Source organism: Anser brachyrhynchus, assembly GCF_964034855.1.
Source record: "Anser brachyrhynchus genome assembly, chromosome: 3".
NCBI classification, from domain to species: domain Eukaryota; kingdom Metazoa; phylum Chordata; class Aves; order Anseriformes; family Anatidae; genus Anser; species Anser brachyrhynchus.
Window position 1 is genome coordinate 77,166,130 of NC_137696.1, and position 19,295 is coordinate 77,185,424.

Sequence of the window (19,295 nt, forward strand, 5' to 3'; positions counted from 1 at the left end):
TAGAATGGAATTTTGTTTTGATTTTAGTCTTCAGTTAACATCAATATCATCTTCAAACTTGCTTTGTCCCTTTCTCACCCTCAGCATTTCACACTCATTTTGCGGACTCGGAGAAATCTATCTTGAACGTGCAGTATCTGTAACTTACCAATCCTTTCGGTTCCTCCCCAGTCTGGTGTCAGAGGCTCTGGGTTTAAGGCACAAAAAGAGTTTGGTGAATTTCCTAACTGAGCAAAAGCCAGGAGATATGAAACCACATCATGAAATGCACCGACAATTTCTAGGCTTAGGTGGAGAGCTCTGAGAGCAGCCTGCAGGCAGGACAAATGCACAAAGAAAACCATTCAGATGCTTGGCCTTTAGAAAATACACCAGAGTAGGAAATATTTTTGAACAAATATGACTTGGCAAATATGACTGTGTCCGTAATGGTGGACACACCAAAAGAAAACGACTCGATCTTCACTGATGAATTAATCTTAACGTCCCATCTACTTTCCCACTGAGGAAGGAACGGGAGCACTAATAGATGCTGCTACTTGTTAACAGGATGCACGCAGGTCCTGTGGCCACAACTGCTCCAGCACAAAGTCAGACCTTCCTGTGAGGGGCCCCAGGGCAGGGAGGGTTGTGATTGCAGCCCTAGTTCCTGCTGGAAGCTCTGCTTGGCCTCCCAACCCCAAAGACCAACGTCGAGTGCCAGATTTCATTCAGGCTCAAGATAGCACTCACAGCCGTCACCATACCATCTGGTGTTGCAGCTTCTGGTTTAGAAACTGCTACCCCAGTGCCTCCCAGACATCTTTCTCACTGTTTATCTCTGTCTAAACAGATGGACACTGCTTCCTTTTGCTGGAGGCAGAGAAACTAACGTGAGGAATATAAGAAAGAGATAAAACTGTTAGAGAGTGCCCAAAGTAGGGCAAAAAAAGATGGTGAAGGGTCTGGAGGGCGAGATGTATGAGGAGTAGCTGAGGTCCCTTGGTTTGTTCAGCCCCGAGCAGAGCAGGCCGAGGGGAGGCCTCATGGCGGCCTGCAGCTCCCTCACGAGGGGAGCGGAGGGGCAGGCGCTGAGCTCTGCTCTCTGGGGACAGTGACAGGACCCGAGGGAACGGCATGGAGCTGGGACAGGGGAGGGTCAGGCTGGGGGTTAGGGAAAGGTTCTGCACCCATAGGTGGTCGGGCACTGGGACAGGTTCCCCAGGGCAGTGGTCACAGCACTGAGCCTGACAGAGTTATGGAAGCATTTGGACAACGCTCTCAGACACATGGTCTGGTTTTTGTTTTTGTTTTGGGGGGGTGCTCCTTTGAGGACCCGGGAGTTGGAATCAGTGATCCTTGTGGGTCCCTTCCAGCTCGAATATTTTATGATTCTATGATTCTTCATCAGCTGTCTTCATCACTGGCACACCCTAGCTGTACCCAGATTAAAAACACTGATGTACATTTCCTCATCTCCAATAACAAGCAAAATTGTTATGTGTATGTAAAGATGTCTACAGCCTAGAACAAAATCTCTTTTAGCATTAGCAAATACTGACCTTCTCTGGAAGCATCTTGAACATAATCAGCACTTCAGCAGGGTGAGGGATGAACCACAGGTTAAGGAAGGTGAGTCCATCTGAAGACAGCAAATGGTGTGGTCGAGGATGGAAGGATCTGAGTGATTGCAAGAAGTGAGAGATGTTTAACATTCTGAGACTTGTTTCTGCCTGTCACTTCCCTGAAAGATATATTTTATTTTTTATAAAACTGTTACTTGGATATTGGAATTGCCTCCAATATTTGGAGCAAGTGTGCTTTAGACATAACATTATTTAGTTTTCATGTGCAAAATATAAGGTAATAATTTGACCTTAAAACCTGCTGAGTTTGACAGAAATTTTCCTTTTATTTGATTTTCAACCAAGTCCTAAGATAGTTTTGTTGAAAAATTTTACAGCAGCACTTTTGAGTTGAGCTCAGCCACCTACTAGAACAGAACAGAACAGAACGGAATAGAATAGCTCAGAGATGATCTAGTCCAACTGCGTGACCACTTCAAGGCCAACCAAAAGTTAAAGCATATTAATGAGGACATTATCCAAATGCCTCTTGAACACTTAAACAAATCCTCCATTTAGTTCACGTGCATAGATGTATGCTCGAAATGCCATTTTGCCACCACAACTGTGTCTGTACCATATAAACAGGAAAGGTATACAAAGCAGAAGGGTGCTGCTGCAAGCCTGCAGTATCAGCTCCCCCCAGATCTTGCCATTATAGAAGTACCTTGGGACAGAGGTATGCATCTCCATGCATTGCTCTATAAATGCCCTGAGACATCATCTTCTGAACACTGGCATGCAGGTGCTACAGAGCTGCTGAGTTTTCTATCCCAAGTGGTAGCTGAGTGGGTGGTGAGAAAATCTAGCATCTCTTCAATATGTCTAATGCCATTGTTGGTCCTAGTGATATCAAAACAGTACTCGTTACTAAAAACTATCAGGCAAAAGACCAGACACAGAGAGATGTTCCTCGACATGCTCTAGAAGGACTATCATCCAAGATGAGGGCTCAACACCTGTTCTTATAAGGTTCTGACTGCCCCATCCAAGGCACTGAGAAGCCCCAGTCCTCACAAATCCCAGGAGACTTGAAGGCATTCAGCACCGGTGAGAAGCAGGCACGAGTTTTGAAGAACTGTCCCCTTACACCTTAATGCAAGAAGCAAAGAAGCCGGGTGGAGTTGTTTTGCATCATCTGCCAATTTTGTCCACCTCAAAGACAACAGGCATTGATTTATCAGTGCCGTGCCCCCTTCCACCACGTCAGAGAGAAGTCAGTCCCCAGACGGTGACCAATGCATCTGCTTATATAAAGCTGGGACATGAGCTGATCTTCTTAGGGCACTCAGAGTCTGTTTCCCAGGAATGTGTTTTTCTGTATGGAATGGGAGACAGGCAAGGCAAAGCAGAAGGCAGGCATTAAAAATCTAAATAATTATTTTAAAATATGATGTGCAATTACTAGTAGGCAGCCAACCTTTCTCTCTCTCTGCTTTTTTTCCCCAGAAGATATTAAAATGCATTTATTACATGAATAATTCATTTTCCTGTTTTTATATACAATATGTCATTTCTCATCTTCACATACATGAAGTACAATATGCAGTTAGTACATTCTGAGATGAGATGTAAATTCAATCAGAAGATTAAGTTCATCTCCTTCTGAAGTAAGTTTTTCAGGGTTTTTAGGGTTTTTGACTTTTTTTCTTTGTCTGTAAAGAGCAACGCTGAATGCAAAAAATAGACCTTTGGTTTGGGTGGGATGGAGTAATGAAAGGTTAAATGCTCTGTGTTGTAAGCACGGAAGTTATATTTGGGCAGGGTTTGTTTAACCAGCTGTCCCTTACTAACTTTTGCAGAAGAATGATAAGCACAAATTGTGCCTAAGGAAACTGCACAAGTGACGCTTTTCGGGGTGAGATTAGCATTTGTGCTGTAACTCTCCGTTTCCTCTGCTTGACATCACAGTCCGTAAATGACACCGCCACAGAGAGAGCAAACACAGCGCCCAGCGCGTCTTCCAGAGGCTGAAGCACGTGCTCTGCCCAGATGCTCTCTGTCTTTACAGGCTTGAGGGAACACGGGCAGCACTCCGACAGCACTGCCCCACAGCAGCACTCTGCCAGCACTGCCCCATGGTTGCAAAGCAGTCCAGCAGAGTGTCACCCTGGCACCTACCTTCTCCAGAAACAAAACAGGGACAGTGCATTGCATCCATGTGAGCCCAGGTGCTGCTTACCCCAGTAAAACTTTAATGATTTGCGGTGCCATCTCCCAAGAAACAGCTAAAACATTGTTTAATCCTGGATAAAGCAGATTTTCTACATTATGGGAAAAAAACTAAACTAAAAAACAAAAACAAAAGGTATGCTATATTTGGTCACACAGATACTAGGGCATTTTAAAAGTGTATAGCTAAGAGCTATGACCCAGTTTTTAATGCCAAATCTGGGAACAAAGAAACAGGCAGGGGGAAGGGAAGGACAGGATGGTCCTGCGCTACACAAAAACCGCAGCCCTACATTTCCCTCTTTCTTCTTTCTAACGTTTACTTTTAAGACAGCAGTTGCTGAGGGAATGTTTCAATACCTTCTACACGATAAGACTTGTCCCCTACCTGAGTGCTCCTGCTTTTTTCTCAGGAGTACTGCTCGTGTTTATGTAACCTACTGAGGGTGGGCACAGGGCAGGTGCCCGCAGCCCCCTCTTTGACCCACTGCAGCTGGGCTCTGTGACAGGAGATGGCAAAACTGGGAGGGAGAGGGGCTTCACACTATACATCTGGCCAACTGCAGGTATATATGTTATGAGCACCTCCCCTGAGGCTCTCATGAGTTGTTGGAGAGAGCAAGAGACACTTCTAGGACACAATCTTATCCTATAGCAGGGATCTGAAACAGGTCAGATGAGCCATCCTTTAAAGCACTGATTGATAATCAGGGGCCCCTCATCAGATACGGGCATCTCCAATTAGGTGGGCTATTCTGGAACATTTTCACTGATGTTAATAAACTTCAGACTTTCAGAAAAATATATATGTGAAAAAAGCTTTTTATTATAATTATTCCCATTCTCATTTCTTCTGCTCTTCCCCCAGAATCTCTCCTTCCCTTTTTTTTCTTTATTCTATGTTCTTTGTGGTTTTTTTTCTCCCTCTTCACACCAGTCTTTCTCCACCACCACACCTAGCCACCTTCCCCCTCCAAAGCATCCATATTTCTTTCACCCATCTGCTGGTCTTTCTCAGCAGGAGGGATGGGCAACACAAGACCTGCTCCAAGCGCCTGGCAGCCACAAATGCAGGCAACGAGATTACTTCGGAAGATAAGAAAGCAATTGAATTTATGTCTTGCTATAACCTTCTAAATGCAGGCAAGATGGAACCTAAATTTGTGCTTTCATCATAACTAATTGACAGTTCCTGTCTACAAGGTGTTTCTTAGCTCCTGTTAAACAGCAACAGAAAATGAAACATTAACTGGTAATGACTGATAAGGCAGGGATGAAAAAAGCACAGAGGGGCTGAGAGGGCAGGAGACATTTTTAATTAAAGCCTTTCCTACAGCTTTCTGCGGCTCTCCAAGGTGACTTTATAGCATGAATGCCCATTTGTGTGACACCCAGGGCAGGGACAGGTCTGAATAGGGGCAAAGGGTGGATTGCAGAGGTACCCATACCAGCTGCTTTCTAGGTACTTCCACTTTGACTACCTCCACCAAGTAAGGTTTTATATTTTCCTTGTGTTGTAAGTTAAAATACTTATATTAATATTTTTGAAGAATTGTAGTAGTATAATCCTGTAAAGTATTCCAGGGCATTGAAACATTTCCTTGCTGTTGAAAAATTAGCAGACCAAGAGGCACCAAACAACTATCTAATTAGGGTACGCAAAGCTAGCAGTTACTGATCTGTATGTTGAATATCCCACCAGAGTGGGATATTCACACACTCCTGAAACTCACCATGGCTTTCTTCTTTGCTAGATGTTCCAAGAGGAGCAGGTAGTGCTAAGACACTAAGAGCATCAGGTGTTGCATAGCACAAACTACAAATGTATAGGTTCTGCAGTCAAACTTAGCTCCTCTGAGCAAATAACTCGTCTGATTTAGTCCTTGCTAATAAACTACGTTAGCAAACAAAACAGCTGCTATGACAAGTAACCACTCTTGGTCCTAACTATCAAATGAGTTCAACAAAGAAAGTGGAAACTGTGTAAACACAAAACCCCTGACTGAAAGCACCTTGGGTTGGGGGTAGCCTGAGCTTGAAACTAAGTCTATTAAAACAGTTTATGTTGCTGTAGTCAGAGAAGGCTCTTTCTAAAGCTAAGATTAAATGTGTTACAAATGGCCTGTGTACAACTTTTGCATGCAAAATACTGTCGAGCTCAAAAGCTTCTGAGGGCATCTGAGATGGGAGTACAAAAGGCAATGCCTTAGACAACACCCAATGAAGGCAGGTAGATAAATGAAGAAAACGGCCTGCACCTCGGGCTTGTGATGGGGCTGGTCCCTGGCAACTAGAAACCAAGACCAGTATACATACACAAGCCTACGACTGACATGGAGTTGAACAATAGGGAGGGGTTAACAATCTCCTTGTCAAGTATCTGTTGAACTATATTTTATGACTTGTTTGGCTTGTAACCACGTTCCCAAGCTTTGCTATCAGAACTAAACTTCTTGCTTGAACATTAACAAACACTTTTTTCTGTGTTTGCTGCTGAGCCTCTCAATTGCCAGGGGAAAAGATGAACAATAGCAGAACCAGTGTGCTGGGTGACTACTTTCACATCCGAAACCATCTGCCTGCTGGTGCTAACTTGGGCAGCCCAGAGATTTACAGACTGTCAGCATAAAGGGCTTGCCTACGTTTTGAGGAAGGAGATCCTTGTGACATCGCCAAACAGACCTCCCTTCTGAAAGGAGCAGATGATTTAGGGTCATCCCCTAGTCTGTCGTGTGCTCTTCCTCTCCCTAACTTCTGACAAGTCTCATGTCTACGACTGACTTGTTAACAGGTTTCAGTTCAATCTTAAATAAAGAAAATTTAAAGGGTATAACAACCTCACTGGATAGACTTCATCACTGAAGCAGAGGATTTTCATCCGGAGAATGCAATCATCCACTTATTTTCCCATTACATACAGTATTGGGACTAGAAGCAAGCACATTTCTGAGGTTTTACTTCTTTGTATGCCAGCTCTTGCAGGAGAGTCACTGTGCACATTCTCCATCCATCAAAACTAAATGAAAATTGGCCAAACACACTGCTCAGGGCACCTTTAGGCTATCACTTTCCTTACAAACATGTATTAATTCACCTCTACTTAGTAATATGCTCTGGATGAGAACTCTGGCCCCCAGGAACACATTTCCAAAGATGATACAAACCTGGGATCAGCTACAAGGTTTTCCTTTAAGTCTTGCTCCTCTTTTTTTCCTTGAGAGAGTCCAATTATAAAGTACTTGTCTCTGATGACAGGAAAATCATCTAAGAGGCTTCTTAGGCTATTGTAGTATGCAATGAGCTGTCCTCTCAGGGCATGCTGGGACACACGCTCATTCACCCTAAAAAAGAGTGATATATAGTTATAATATATATTGTGCAGGACATCACCTGCCCAGGTAAGTTCTACCTTTGTTGAGCCTAATTTGTTTCTGCATGGACATCTTTGGCATCTTCTATGGCAAAAATTACAAGCTATGATTCTTCCATACTGAGACAACTAGAGGAATTAAAATCACAAAGTGGCATTTACAAACCAAGGGAAATTTTACACGTAATGCTTGTCATCAGACAGATGTCTTCATAATGTTTTAGATATATCCACAAATGAATACAGCAACTGCTTTGTGGTAGCTGTTGGTGCTTACAGCACGATAAGGAAGCTGAAGCAGGAAGGAGTTAAGTGACATGATGAGTTAATTGCAGAACTGGGAATTAGATGGTGTGACCCTGAGTCAGATTTCATAATCAGTCAGCTGCACTGAAACTCCAAGCCCTGGCTGCAAGCTGCAGACTGATTGGTGTGGCTTTACCTACATACTGGATAAGCTGCACCTGGGCTGGAGGAAGTCTGCATCTGCTGCATGACACAAAGCTATGCAAAGAGGAACCAAAATATCCACCTTGGCCCACATTTCTCTGTGAAACCAAAAGGTAAGCTGCAGAAATTCTCAGGTTGTACAGCTACACAGTGGAATAGACATTTCTTACAAATCTAAGAATCTACCTCATTTGCAAAACATACTGAAACAGCTGCCCTTTTTGCAGCTTGTTCCAGGGCTCCTCAGACACACCTCTGCATACCTTGGCATATGAGGAAAACAGACATGGATGGCCACATTCCAGTTTCTTGCCCAGTCTTTTGGCAAAGTGGAACTGGAACATATAATTCTTTAGTGGCTCATAACAGGCAGCGCACTCCAATAGAAAAGTAATGTACAAACTAGTCTAGTGGTGTTTATCAAGTATGGTCCATTTCTCAGTGAAAAATAGACCCGAAATACCCCTTTTCCTCGTTTATTGGCTGGTGTGCTCAATGCTATTGTGTGCAAGATGAAAATCCCAGAAACATAAACTCAGCTGGGGATAAAAACTACAAAACAGTGAAAATTGACATATGAACACAGGATTTAAAAAAATAAATAAAATTAGGTCCAACTCTGTTTGAAACTCAGATTTCTCACACGTTGTCGTACAAACTAGATCTAAGTTATAGGACAGTACATCACCACCAGTTCATTCTCTGATCAACTGCAGATTATTTCCACTACAATTTCCCTTTCATATTGATGTATTTACTTGGTATTTCTGCATTCTACTTACTATCCTATCATCAATCCTTTCACCTCATAAAGAAACTAAGTGGCATTTTTTCCTAGTCATCCAAGAACACGGCTTGTAATGCTTGTAGTGTTATCCCACTAAACCACTAAGTGCTTTTCTTTTCCTCTGTTTGCAAAATAGCCTACAGGTGTATTCATAACATTCTGCATAGAAAGTTCATAAGTTCATATTGTCCACATAAAACAGATACCTTCAAAATAAGAGTTATGTTTTAAACACATTGTGTTTGTATGAACATATCTATACTAGAAATGTATTAAACATAGTAGACATACAGTAAATACCTATATCAGATATACTTACTTAAGACAATATTCAGCAATAATGTCTCTTCTGAGTTCCAGAACTTCATCCTATTATGAGAAAATATTTTCATGTAGGACTTACATGTCTAACAAAGCCCCCTAAAAATTTAATTTTCTATTATTTCAATTTTATAAAACCAGGTTATGCACAGCATTAGAAATATCTCAAAAATGTAATTTCAAAACTGTAAGGATGATAAACATCAAGAAATTTCAACAAGTATGACAGATCCAGCAGTTAAGGCAGTCTTGTAAATAAATCCAGAATTATTTTATTCAAGTCAGGTTCACATAATTTTGTTCAAAAATTCTTTCACATTTCCCAAAAGAGTTTGCAACTAGCAGTTATTTTGTCACATACATATCTAGCCTACTCGGCTGGCAAGAAGCTTATGACTACATTAAACTAAATAACTTATGCTGACAATTTTCAAAAAAAGAATAACCATTAAGAGTTTGTATAGAGGGATTTCGGTTGTTACTACCTGGTAAGTTCTTAAAGACCACACCTAACCTGTTATGTTTTCAGCAACAGATATGGAATCACAAACAGTTTAATTCAGGATCCATGTTTTCACCTTTATCTTGACACTGGATAAAGAGGAAATTTGCAAAAGGCAAATAGGATGCCTATCATGGTACTTTTACAATTTTCTATGACTCTCTAAAACAAACAAAACCAAAGGGGGAAAAAAATGCTAGAAATATTTATGAAAGGAGCCTTCCTCAAGTAGTGCCTGCTGTTAGCTAGAACTACTGTTGGGTGCTTCATACATAGAAGCCCAGAACAGTTCTGCATCCAATAGTATAATTATAGCCAGAATTTACCTCCTTACTATACTCAGACTTTACCTCCTTACCTATTTTGAAAATCATCTGGGAGCAATGCCCGTTAGCGTTCACACCTTCAGCGAGCCATGTGTCTGCAGATTGCTGTTCCTTTCCATCTGCCTGTCACGAGCCCTGTAGCCATGCCCATGGGAGAGCTTGGGGGAGGGAACAGCACAGTAGAAGAAGGTTCCTTTGGGTACCTTCAACCTTCCCTAAGTGGGGGGCTGCCTATCCCTGAGGTGAAAATGAGGCATTTCTTAAACATAAGAAATCTGCCATTTCCTCCTTTACAACCAAACTGAGCTTTTTACTTTTGGACTCTCCCCTTCAGTTCCATATAGCACATCCTCAAAGCCACTCACCAAGGACCCTCAAGTCACCCGCTACTGCTGCTATGGAGCTGGGCCACAATCTGCAGCCCTGAGTCTGACCTGCACACCCTAAGCACATCCAACCTTCCTCACCTCCTCCAGGTCTTCCACACCTGCCATCGGGCATTGCTCCTGTGGGTGCTTGGGCAGCCCATAAGTACTTGACCACCTGCAAGAAAGTTGCTGACCTCTGAAGTCCCTTCACAGATGAAGAAATTGAAGTCCACGGAGTCTCAGCATCATTTCCAAGACCACAAAGGCAGTGCACGATGGGGGAGGTCATGGCAACAGGGTGCTCTGCGTATCAGAATGGTGTCCTAACAGAATACCTTTCTCACTAAAGCAACCACAAAGTGTAATGTGAACTCTACACTACCGCTTTGCCTATGTGCCAAAAATCAGCAATCCTTCTCAAAGAGGCTAAGCTTTCTGATGTACTTACAGGGTTTTGCATTCTGCTGCCCAGCATTTCCTTCTTTTGGATGAAAGTGTTCAGCATCATATCTCGGGGCCCCAGTTTCTCCAGTTGAATGGAAACAAAGGCTTCAGGAGGCCTGACAAGGGAAAAAAAAAAAGCATGCAAGTTGAGAGGAATCCCCTCTCAAAGGTCAGTTGATAACTGTCATCTGAACTCCTCAAATAATTTCTTTAGATTAGACACAACTTCTCCAACTATATCCAGTTTGCTGGTTCCTTGTATATAACAGATATAAATGCACACAATTTTGTGGATCAGCTACCAGTGACGAGATGAGCCCTGAGGACAGTCTCCCATTCTGCTTATTTTTAATTTCATTGCAAGTAAGATAAATGGTTAAAAAAAAAGCAGCTAACTAAAAATAATGCATCTCCTTATACTGGCATGGTAGTATCAGGATATGTGAGGCTGCCTGGGCTAAGATGCAAATGTTGAATACCCTTTTATTTGTACCTTCAAACCATTCAATCAACACAGTTTTCAGTGTTCAACTTCCAGATGATCAGCACTGAATAACATTAAAAATTATATAAACTGTGTCTTGTCAATACCTTACTAGTACACAGTACCTCATGGAAAAGCCAAGAAATCTGGCCAAGGAATGAGTATGTCGGCATATGAGTGCAGAGGCAAACCTCTGCTCTGCAGAAGTGGCATTGTATTGAATGGCTTTATTCTGTCCCACTTACTATTTCTCACAATTTTGTGAAGTTGTCAAGTGTAAGGGCACTGATGTTCAGAAAACCCTATGAGATATCTGGATTTCCTCCTTTAAATAACAGGTTATCTCCACAGAATTTGATGTGAAGCTTGAATCCCGTTGATGGGGTATGGCTAAAGGACCACAATACTCCGACGGAGTCACACCAAGAAGCGGGGAGTCTGTGACCATGGCCTTCCAATCGAGAGTACGTCATTATGTTTTATCACTGAGGAGGACTATGAGAATGTAAAGCAGCACGTGCTCAGGATTCACATGTACATCAGACCAACCCCTACCCAGTGACAGGGGCTTGGCCAGTCTGTAACAAATACCTGTGAAAGGCACGGTGTAAACCTGAAGAACGCCCAGAAAATGATGTGTCCGGCGTGGTTGCTGGCAGCAGCTGATCCTCTGCTTGGCTTCCAGACACTGAATTTCTTCCACTTGCTGAACTCCTCTGACTTGTTAGATTTACATTTCCTCCCTAAAATGTCATGAATATCAATTCTGTGCTTGCTCTCATAAAGAATGGCAGCTCTTCCTACTAAATCAATGCAGATTTGCAATTCTGTATGCTCTCACTTACCCTAACTTTACGATATAATAATTCACTGGGATCACTGAAAGTCACAGAAAAAAATCATTTCTCATTGAGCAAAGGCATAATGAAACTGTAGAAGCAGTGGAGTCAGAGGCAGCACCCAATTTATAAATCAGACAACATTCTCGACATTCAATCAGCTACAAATAAAATATGAATATTCCCAAATATTCACTTTTTCAACTATGTACAAATAATTGCATATCCAGACCACTTGTCTGGAAAATGATTTTGCCTCCCTATGAACAGCCCCAGTGGATCCTGGTATGATGGAAACGCAGAAAATTCTGCATATTTATGAAAAAAAAAAATCCTAATTTTCAAGAAGGAATGAGTGGTAGTTTCTTAAGTCTTAAAGTCTTATTTCAAAAGTGGCACAGGCACTTTGTGGTCCAGCTTTCTTTGGCTTTCCCTATTAGTTGCAGGTGAGCTAGGAAGGACATTAATTCCCTTGCAAGTCAAGAAGAACTATTGTCTTTTGAATAGATTGGGAAAGGGAGAGACCAAAATGGGGAAAAAAAAAAAAAAAGCCATGTTTTGAGAGTTTACTGAGTTCCTTCTTCTAAGTACAAGCCTGACTTGGTTTAGTGCCAGCCTTCATACGGGTCTGCCCAAGAACACCTCTGCTCTGTTGTAGTAGAAAATGGACCTTTTACCCAGAGGATAATTCTTCCTGCTTTGGCTGAGCACAGGGAATATACAACTTGTATTATAAAAATGCGGTCTGTAACTGCCTTAGCAGTGAATGGGCAAACATGAGCAGTGTCATTTCTGACAAGAGGACATCATTCTTGAGAAATATCTCTGCCTATAAAAATGTCAGCATGGAAAAGCCTACATATGTTTGACACGGAATTTATAAATATATGGAAATTTGCTGTTCTGAACGTCTTTAGACTATGAAACCAGTATTGAACCGGCTGGTCTGAGCGAAGGCTTATGGAAGGCCCACTGGGCTGGTTAAGTCTGTGCCTTTCATGGCACAGCCTGCAGGTCTTGGCTCACAACCATCTAGGTGAGGGAGGTGTTTCACGTGGACCCTAGGATATGCCAGGGGCCTTGACCTCTTTCTGAGCATGGCCAAAGGACACATACCACCCACAGCACTCGGGGGTCCCTCACTGCAGACAGCCTGAGGCATCTTGATAATATATCCAACAATCTTTCTTCCCTATTCAAGGAGGGTATATAAGACTTTTTTCCAGTTTTACTTGTTAATCTGGCATAACAGATGCATGAGCTCCTTATCATTGCCTCTGTTGGTCATATTAATTGTTCTGTGTGAGTTTGATTGCCTAGCTAATAGCCATTGACTGTAAATCAGCAAAGACTGATCCAGAATGGATGAGGCAGCTGTTAAATGATTTACAGAGGAGAGGAGACATCTGAAAACAAAAATTGCATCCTATGGAAAATAAATCATTCACCATTTAGACAGGAAAAGAGCTCCAAATGCTTGGAAGATCAATCCTTTTCACCTCGGGGGATGATGAGCTGTTGCCAGAGTAAGACTACTCATAGTTATCAGCAGAGACACACAACGCCAACAGTTTGTATGGCAGTACAGAATGATTTGGGAAAGAAACCAAGGCTGGAACTGTTCATTTCCGCAGAGGATTTCAGTGCCACAGGATTTGGCTAGAAATTAGCCAGGAAGTCTCAGACTTGTCATAGAAAGGGAAAGGAAACCAGGGACAAATGAAACCATGGCCTCTCTGGTACCTGCTGGTCCAGTGAGCCCTGGGAGCCAGGGCTCCCACAGCCAGCTGTCCCAGGAATGTGGTCTGGGTGCTGCCCAATTTTCCATTAGATCAGTCCATGGTGTGAAGGGTTCCTGGTCAGCAGCACACAGGTAGTTCTGCCAGCACCATGCTGAGCAGCTTTCTGGCTAGCCGTCAGGACATCAGTTTGCTTGGGCTGATGGACTTCAGCTGCACGGTGGTGCCAAATCACTGTCCTGCTTTATGTTAGGGCAGGATACAAGCCGTGCAGCTGTGAAACAGGTTTGTTCTGATGAAGTTTACAATCTTTGGGGTGAGTGTTGGCCCTAGCAGCTCCCTTACATGTAAGGAAAGGAAGTATATAGAAACTGTATACTATGTTTTGCTCTAGGAATGGCAATTCATGCTCAGGAGCTTGTAAGTCACAGCAGCAGAGGATGTCTTTCCCTCCCCTCCCCACACTGCTCTGAATAACCCAAAATGAGACAACTGGGAGCCATGATGAAATGTATTTGTCCTTTTTAAACTTAGTAAGAAACTGATGTCACGTAAGAAATATTTTAGCCTTTTTCCCTTAGCTGGTTCAAACCATCTCTAACAAGTTTTGAACCGTCTGCCTAATTTTAAATACATTTGACAAAAGAACAGAGATCTCAAGGGTATAATGTTGCAAATTCAGCATGCAGCTAAATTGGGGATCCCTCCTTCCCCACGGAAAAGGCACCGAGAGTTCAATCCCTAGCCATTTTGCTTGGCCTGCTCATCTCCCACTGGCATGAATACTTCCCATAGGAAAGAGTGTTGACCATATTTCTGTTTTCAGAAGACAGAAGAAATTAAAGCAGCAGGAGCTGATGGTATCGCCATCCCAGAAGAGTACATATTTCAAGGTCAGGTTGTGATTGCTAGCCTTCCTGCATACTACAGGCTATAAGATTTCATCAGTGCCTTTTGAATCCAATTCATCTCCAATCTCTTTCAGCCCTACCTTGAGGTATATTTTTAGCTATGCCTCATCACTTACCCAACTAATAAACTTTAAATAAATCACTGATGTGACGCTATTTATTTTTATGTCATATGCTAATACACAATCCCTGCAGTTCCTGCAGTCATCAGTGATGCTGTTCCAAGTGTTGCACGGGACCAACATCCAATCAATTACAAGCAGAATTAACAGATGCCCTCTTTGGGCTAAGTCTGACAAAACCCACTACTAGTGCAATGTGAGGAGGAAGGTGATGCTAACCTTTATGTCCAGGGTATGGGCAGGCTGGACCAGGTAACAAAATGAGGCTTGCTGAACAGCTGCCAAAAGAGCATTTTTCTGAGTGACCTGGCAGGCAAGGATAAGTTGCATGTTCTTTATTCCAGATGGACACAAGAGCTAAGGAGAGTGAAAACAACGAAGCATTAGGCATTTTATGCATTAGCCATTTACTAGGCATTGCCTTGGCAGTTTTGAAGGTGGTTTGCATTACAGATATCACTCTTTGTCTTATACTACTTCAGCATCTTAATTTAGTGAAAGAAAGGGTAAGGGAGCATTCTGCTATATTTGTAGATGTTATCATTGAAACATGAGTAAATGTAGAGATCAAGAAAACATTTAGTTCATTTGTATTTAGTGGGCTTTATTCTCAGCTCTACTCTGCAGAGCATGATGTTACCAGAGCATGCAGCAAAGTGCAAACAGGCTGGGAACCGAGTAGATACCAAATAAAATACATTTGTTTTTCCTTGACAAATTTTTAACTACATGCCACCCTGCTGTAGAGTACAGGTCATGAGTGAGCTGATGGCAAGGAGACTTTGAGAACAGCTTTAAAGAAGAAACCTCCATGGCTTGGCACTGTGCAATACTGCTTTTATACTCTCATACAATAGAGGAAAGGACTTAGAATGCAAAATGGCACTGAAGACCAATTGAAGACCAAAACAATTTTCTTCCTTTACAGAACTCTCTACAGTGTTATTACTATGCGTGCACACAGCCACATGTATGCATCCTGCTCTATTTAATAAAGTTCCTCAGACAAAATCTTGCTGACTTAATGAGTTTCATCCCAGTAAGGATGTCTGAATTAGGCCACAATCTGAACAACCACATTTTCAGTGCAACTTTATGAAGTTAATTACAAAACAGTACACTAAATTATACTATTACTCAAAGTGTAGAGAAGTCGGTATTGTCTAGCAAACATATGGTTGAGGCCCTTACACACCCCTGCAAATAAATAATAATACATATTCTTCACTTATTCTGCAAATTAAATCATTCACCTGCATGACAGCATCTCTTGTACGAAAACTAAAATTTCCGATATGACTGTCGATTTCTTGAATGCTTAATGGTAAGCTAGATGGGATATATCTGCAATAGAAATAAAATTATCTATAAACATGATTTATGACACAGATAGAAGCCAAACTGAGGATGAAAGGGCAATTTAGTTCCTAAATTAGAGATCTTAGAATGTTGCTTTAGTTTTCAGAAATAGTTTCCTAAGAAAAATAATATCACTCATGAAGTTTTGTGCTTAAATTTACAATGATTCACTAGCTCTTCCTGGATGAGCTTGGTCTAAACCACTGAAAAATCTGCTTGTTCAGTTTGATGATGTCTTGCTGGCCTTGTATTGGCCAGCAATATATAACAGAATAATTGGCCTAACTTTTTTTTTTCACTGCTCTCCTGTCTCCTTTATTTTGATGTTCATCACTGGCCATGATTCAACTTGCAGCTGAAATTTCATTCCAAGTTGCTTGCAACTGCTAAACTTTTTTTGGAACAGCCTGATTTTTGCAGATGGCAAGAGCGTACACAAGTGAATGGGATACAAGGAACAGCACATGACTGCAAGTGGTATACCCACAGGTAGGAAGAGAGCCCTGTTGCCTTGTTAGCAATAGGGAATGACAGGAATGCCCTTCCTAAATGTGGTAAGAAAATTCACAGGTTGTTTCCTTTCTTCCTCCTAAAGCTTGGTCTAAAATACACACAAACACACACATAAACCAGTGTGAGTATATGTACCAATTCTTTAAAAAGTAAATCAAAGCAAACGCAAAATCTACTTGTTCCAGTCACTTTTCCCAGGGGAAGAGGGATGATGATAGATTGTATTATCCTTGTGCAGAGATTGGGTTTATTTGTAGTCACTGAGTGCAAAACAAAGATCAAAGTTGTCACTTCATAAAGTGCAGTATAACTCTGGAAGAATAAGCTTTCTCCATGCTCAGAATTACAAGTTTACTCATCACAGTTCTTGAGGTTCTGGTTTGCTACCTTCAGGATCTGGGGCAGCCATTTTCAGGATAGCCTTGTAGGGCATCTCTCACTTTAAAAGAGAATGCATTTTAGTTCCAAAACTGTTACTTTTCCACACAAATTCTGCTTCTCCTCACTTTCACTGTTCAATGTCTTTAAATTAGAATTATTTGATCTCAGGCTGTGTAGAAAAAGGAAACTAATCATGTACCATTTCACATTTTCCACATGAATAATTTTATATAATTTATGCTCTGAAGTTTTTGTGGCCTATATTTGAGCCTAAGCAGTTTGAAGACTTGGGCATATCCAACCTAAAGAGATTATGTCCTCTGAAACACAAAAAAAAGTTCAGTCTACCTGTCAACACAGCTGTCATCTTCCAAGAGAGAGGTAATGAATATTGGCGGAAGATGGTCTGCTTTCTCCTTGTGAACTGCAGATTCAAAGTGTGCTGGCCTCAGATACAAATGGAACTCCCCAAAACCTGTTTCCATTGCAAAAGCCTTATATAACCTAGAAACAAAAACATGTGGATGTATTTGAAAAATTAACTTTCTCTCTGCTGTAAGTAATGCACACCTAGAAATTTACATCCAGCAGGTTCACTTCAACAAAACATCTGCATTCAACTTCAAATATTTCTTGTCATCTGAAATAGTATGGTAGACATGAAGCAAACAAATACTGTAACCAGATAGCTGATGTTTGCTTGGTATTTACCATTCAATTGATACAGACAAGACTTACAAACAGTAAGCTGAGAGTCTACAGTGTCACAAGGAAAAATCAAGAGAAATATGCTAATGGTCCTATTTATAAAGGACTATATTTGGCAGAGAGGTGAAGAATATAATTTTAGACAAGAAATTGGGAGGAAAACTGACTGTAAGAAAGGAGGTTTCAATAGCCAAGCACAGCTCAGACACGTTATTACTATGAAAACACGGACTTCATAACTTAAGAAACTTTTATTCTAAAAGCCCCCAATATGACAAAACGCCAACACAACCTCCCCAGTATAACAAGTGATCAGGGCAGTGCATCAGCAGGTGTAAACACGTGGTCTAGATGTAACCACTAGCTCAGGAAATCTCTAAAGCACCAGAAGTTGGACACTGTTTATACTCCCTCCCTAAGGATCCATCACTGTATTCCTTCAGATGCAAGACCAAAGAAACACTGATCTGATCTGTGATCACTCTTTTCATGTAATACCAGAAGATGGCATAAAGAGAAATGTGCTATTTAATACAGACTGCAAAGGAATAAAATTATCCCTTCCTCCTAACACATCAGACAGGCGTTTTATCAATTAATAAATCAAGTCACTGAGAAGCTATGTTGTGAGAATGTTATAAAGACATAAATGGGACCTAGAAGTCATGGTTCTCAGTTCTTTAGAATCAGGTAGAACTCCCCTGCCTGCAAAGGTAGGGAAAGAAAAGGGAAGGAGACAAAATAATTTATGAAAGACACCATGCACATCACTCAATCACATGGAGCACAGCCAAAATCAACTCTAAGGTCTTAAAACAGAGCCCTGTGTAATGACTACAAATGCTGCTCTCATAGTTAACCAGTACAAACACATGAATAGCCTATACAGCACAGACATCAACACACAGATAAGCTTAGTGGTACTGCGCAAAGGAAAAAAAAAAAAAAAGGTAAAGCAAAAGAAAAGGTGTCCGAAAGGTGAACGTGTCAAACAAAACCAGAGAGAAGCAAAATTCAGACTAAATCTGCACCATCTAGTTTTACTATTCTACCAAAGCACGTCCTTTTTCATCAGATGATGGTAGAAGGAACTACCATCTGGACTGAGGAGCTGAGGAACACTGAAGAACAAAGCGAGAAGGGCTATCAGGAACAGTTCATACAATGTAAATGTGTACTTATGATCTTCCACTCCAGGCATGGACAGACAGACAAGTAATAGGATTAATTCTTGCAGATCACTGAAAAGTCTGAAGGAAGATATGGTAATGAGGTAGATGAATCCATAAATGTAGGTGCATTTATTTCATGTTACTCTGCATAGCAGGAAAAAAAAAACTTACTAGCCTTTGATTTTTCAGTTTGAATCTGAGTGTCTAACAATTCATACTATAATGAATAGTGAACTTCGTCATATCAGGTGAGGATGTAAAAATAGCCTCTCAACATGTCACCCTGAATAAAGTACACATGTTTATACCGGCGTTCAGACTGCCTTAACCATCTATTAAATGAAGATAATGTTATGCTTTAATGGCCTTACATATGCATCATGAAGTCTTACTTTTTGTCACTGAATTCTCATCCTCTACCAGAAAAAAATGATAATTTACTGCTGCTTTTCAGGGATTTCTAGGTATGTCATCTCCGGTGAGTATGTCCTTTTGGACTTCATCCCAAAACAAAGGCCAGTAACCACCTGTCCTGGTTCCAGTTAGGACAGAGTTAAGTAGCTCATAGTAGCTGGTAGGGTGCTATGTTTTGGATTAGGATGAGAAGAGAGCTGATAACATGCTGATGTTTTAATTGTTGCAGAGCAGTGTTTACACCAGGCCAAGGACTTTTCGGCTTCTTGCTCTGTCCTGCCAGCGAGCAGGCTGGGGGTGCAGCAGGAG

General features: G+C 41.5%; 1 protein-coding gene across 1 annotated transcript in view; it reads right to left on the reverse strand.

Annotated features, from left to right (window-relative positions):
* Positions 1–19,295, reverse strand: part of LOC308193664 (uncharacterized protein) — a 92,913-nt gene that overhangs the window by 35,984 nt on the left and 37,634 nt on the right. The window contains 12 exon segments of the mRNA XM_080588597.1: positions 149–311; positions 1,542–1,659; positions 2,272–2,297; positions 2,300–2,305; positions 2,309–2,447; positions 6,941–7,117; positions 8,703–8,752; positions 10,349–10,460; positions 11,420–11,571; positions 14,659–14,796; positions 15,693–15,783; positions 17,041–17,196. Of these exon segments, the coding sequence (XP_080444723.1) occupies positions 149–311; positions 1,542–1,659; positions 2,272–2,297; positions 2,300–2,305; positions 2,309–2,447; positions 6,941–7,117; positions 8,703–8,752; positions 10,349–10,460; positions 11,420–11,571; positions 14,659–14,796; positions 15,693–15,783; positions 17,041–17,196 (1,328 nt within the window).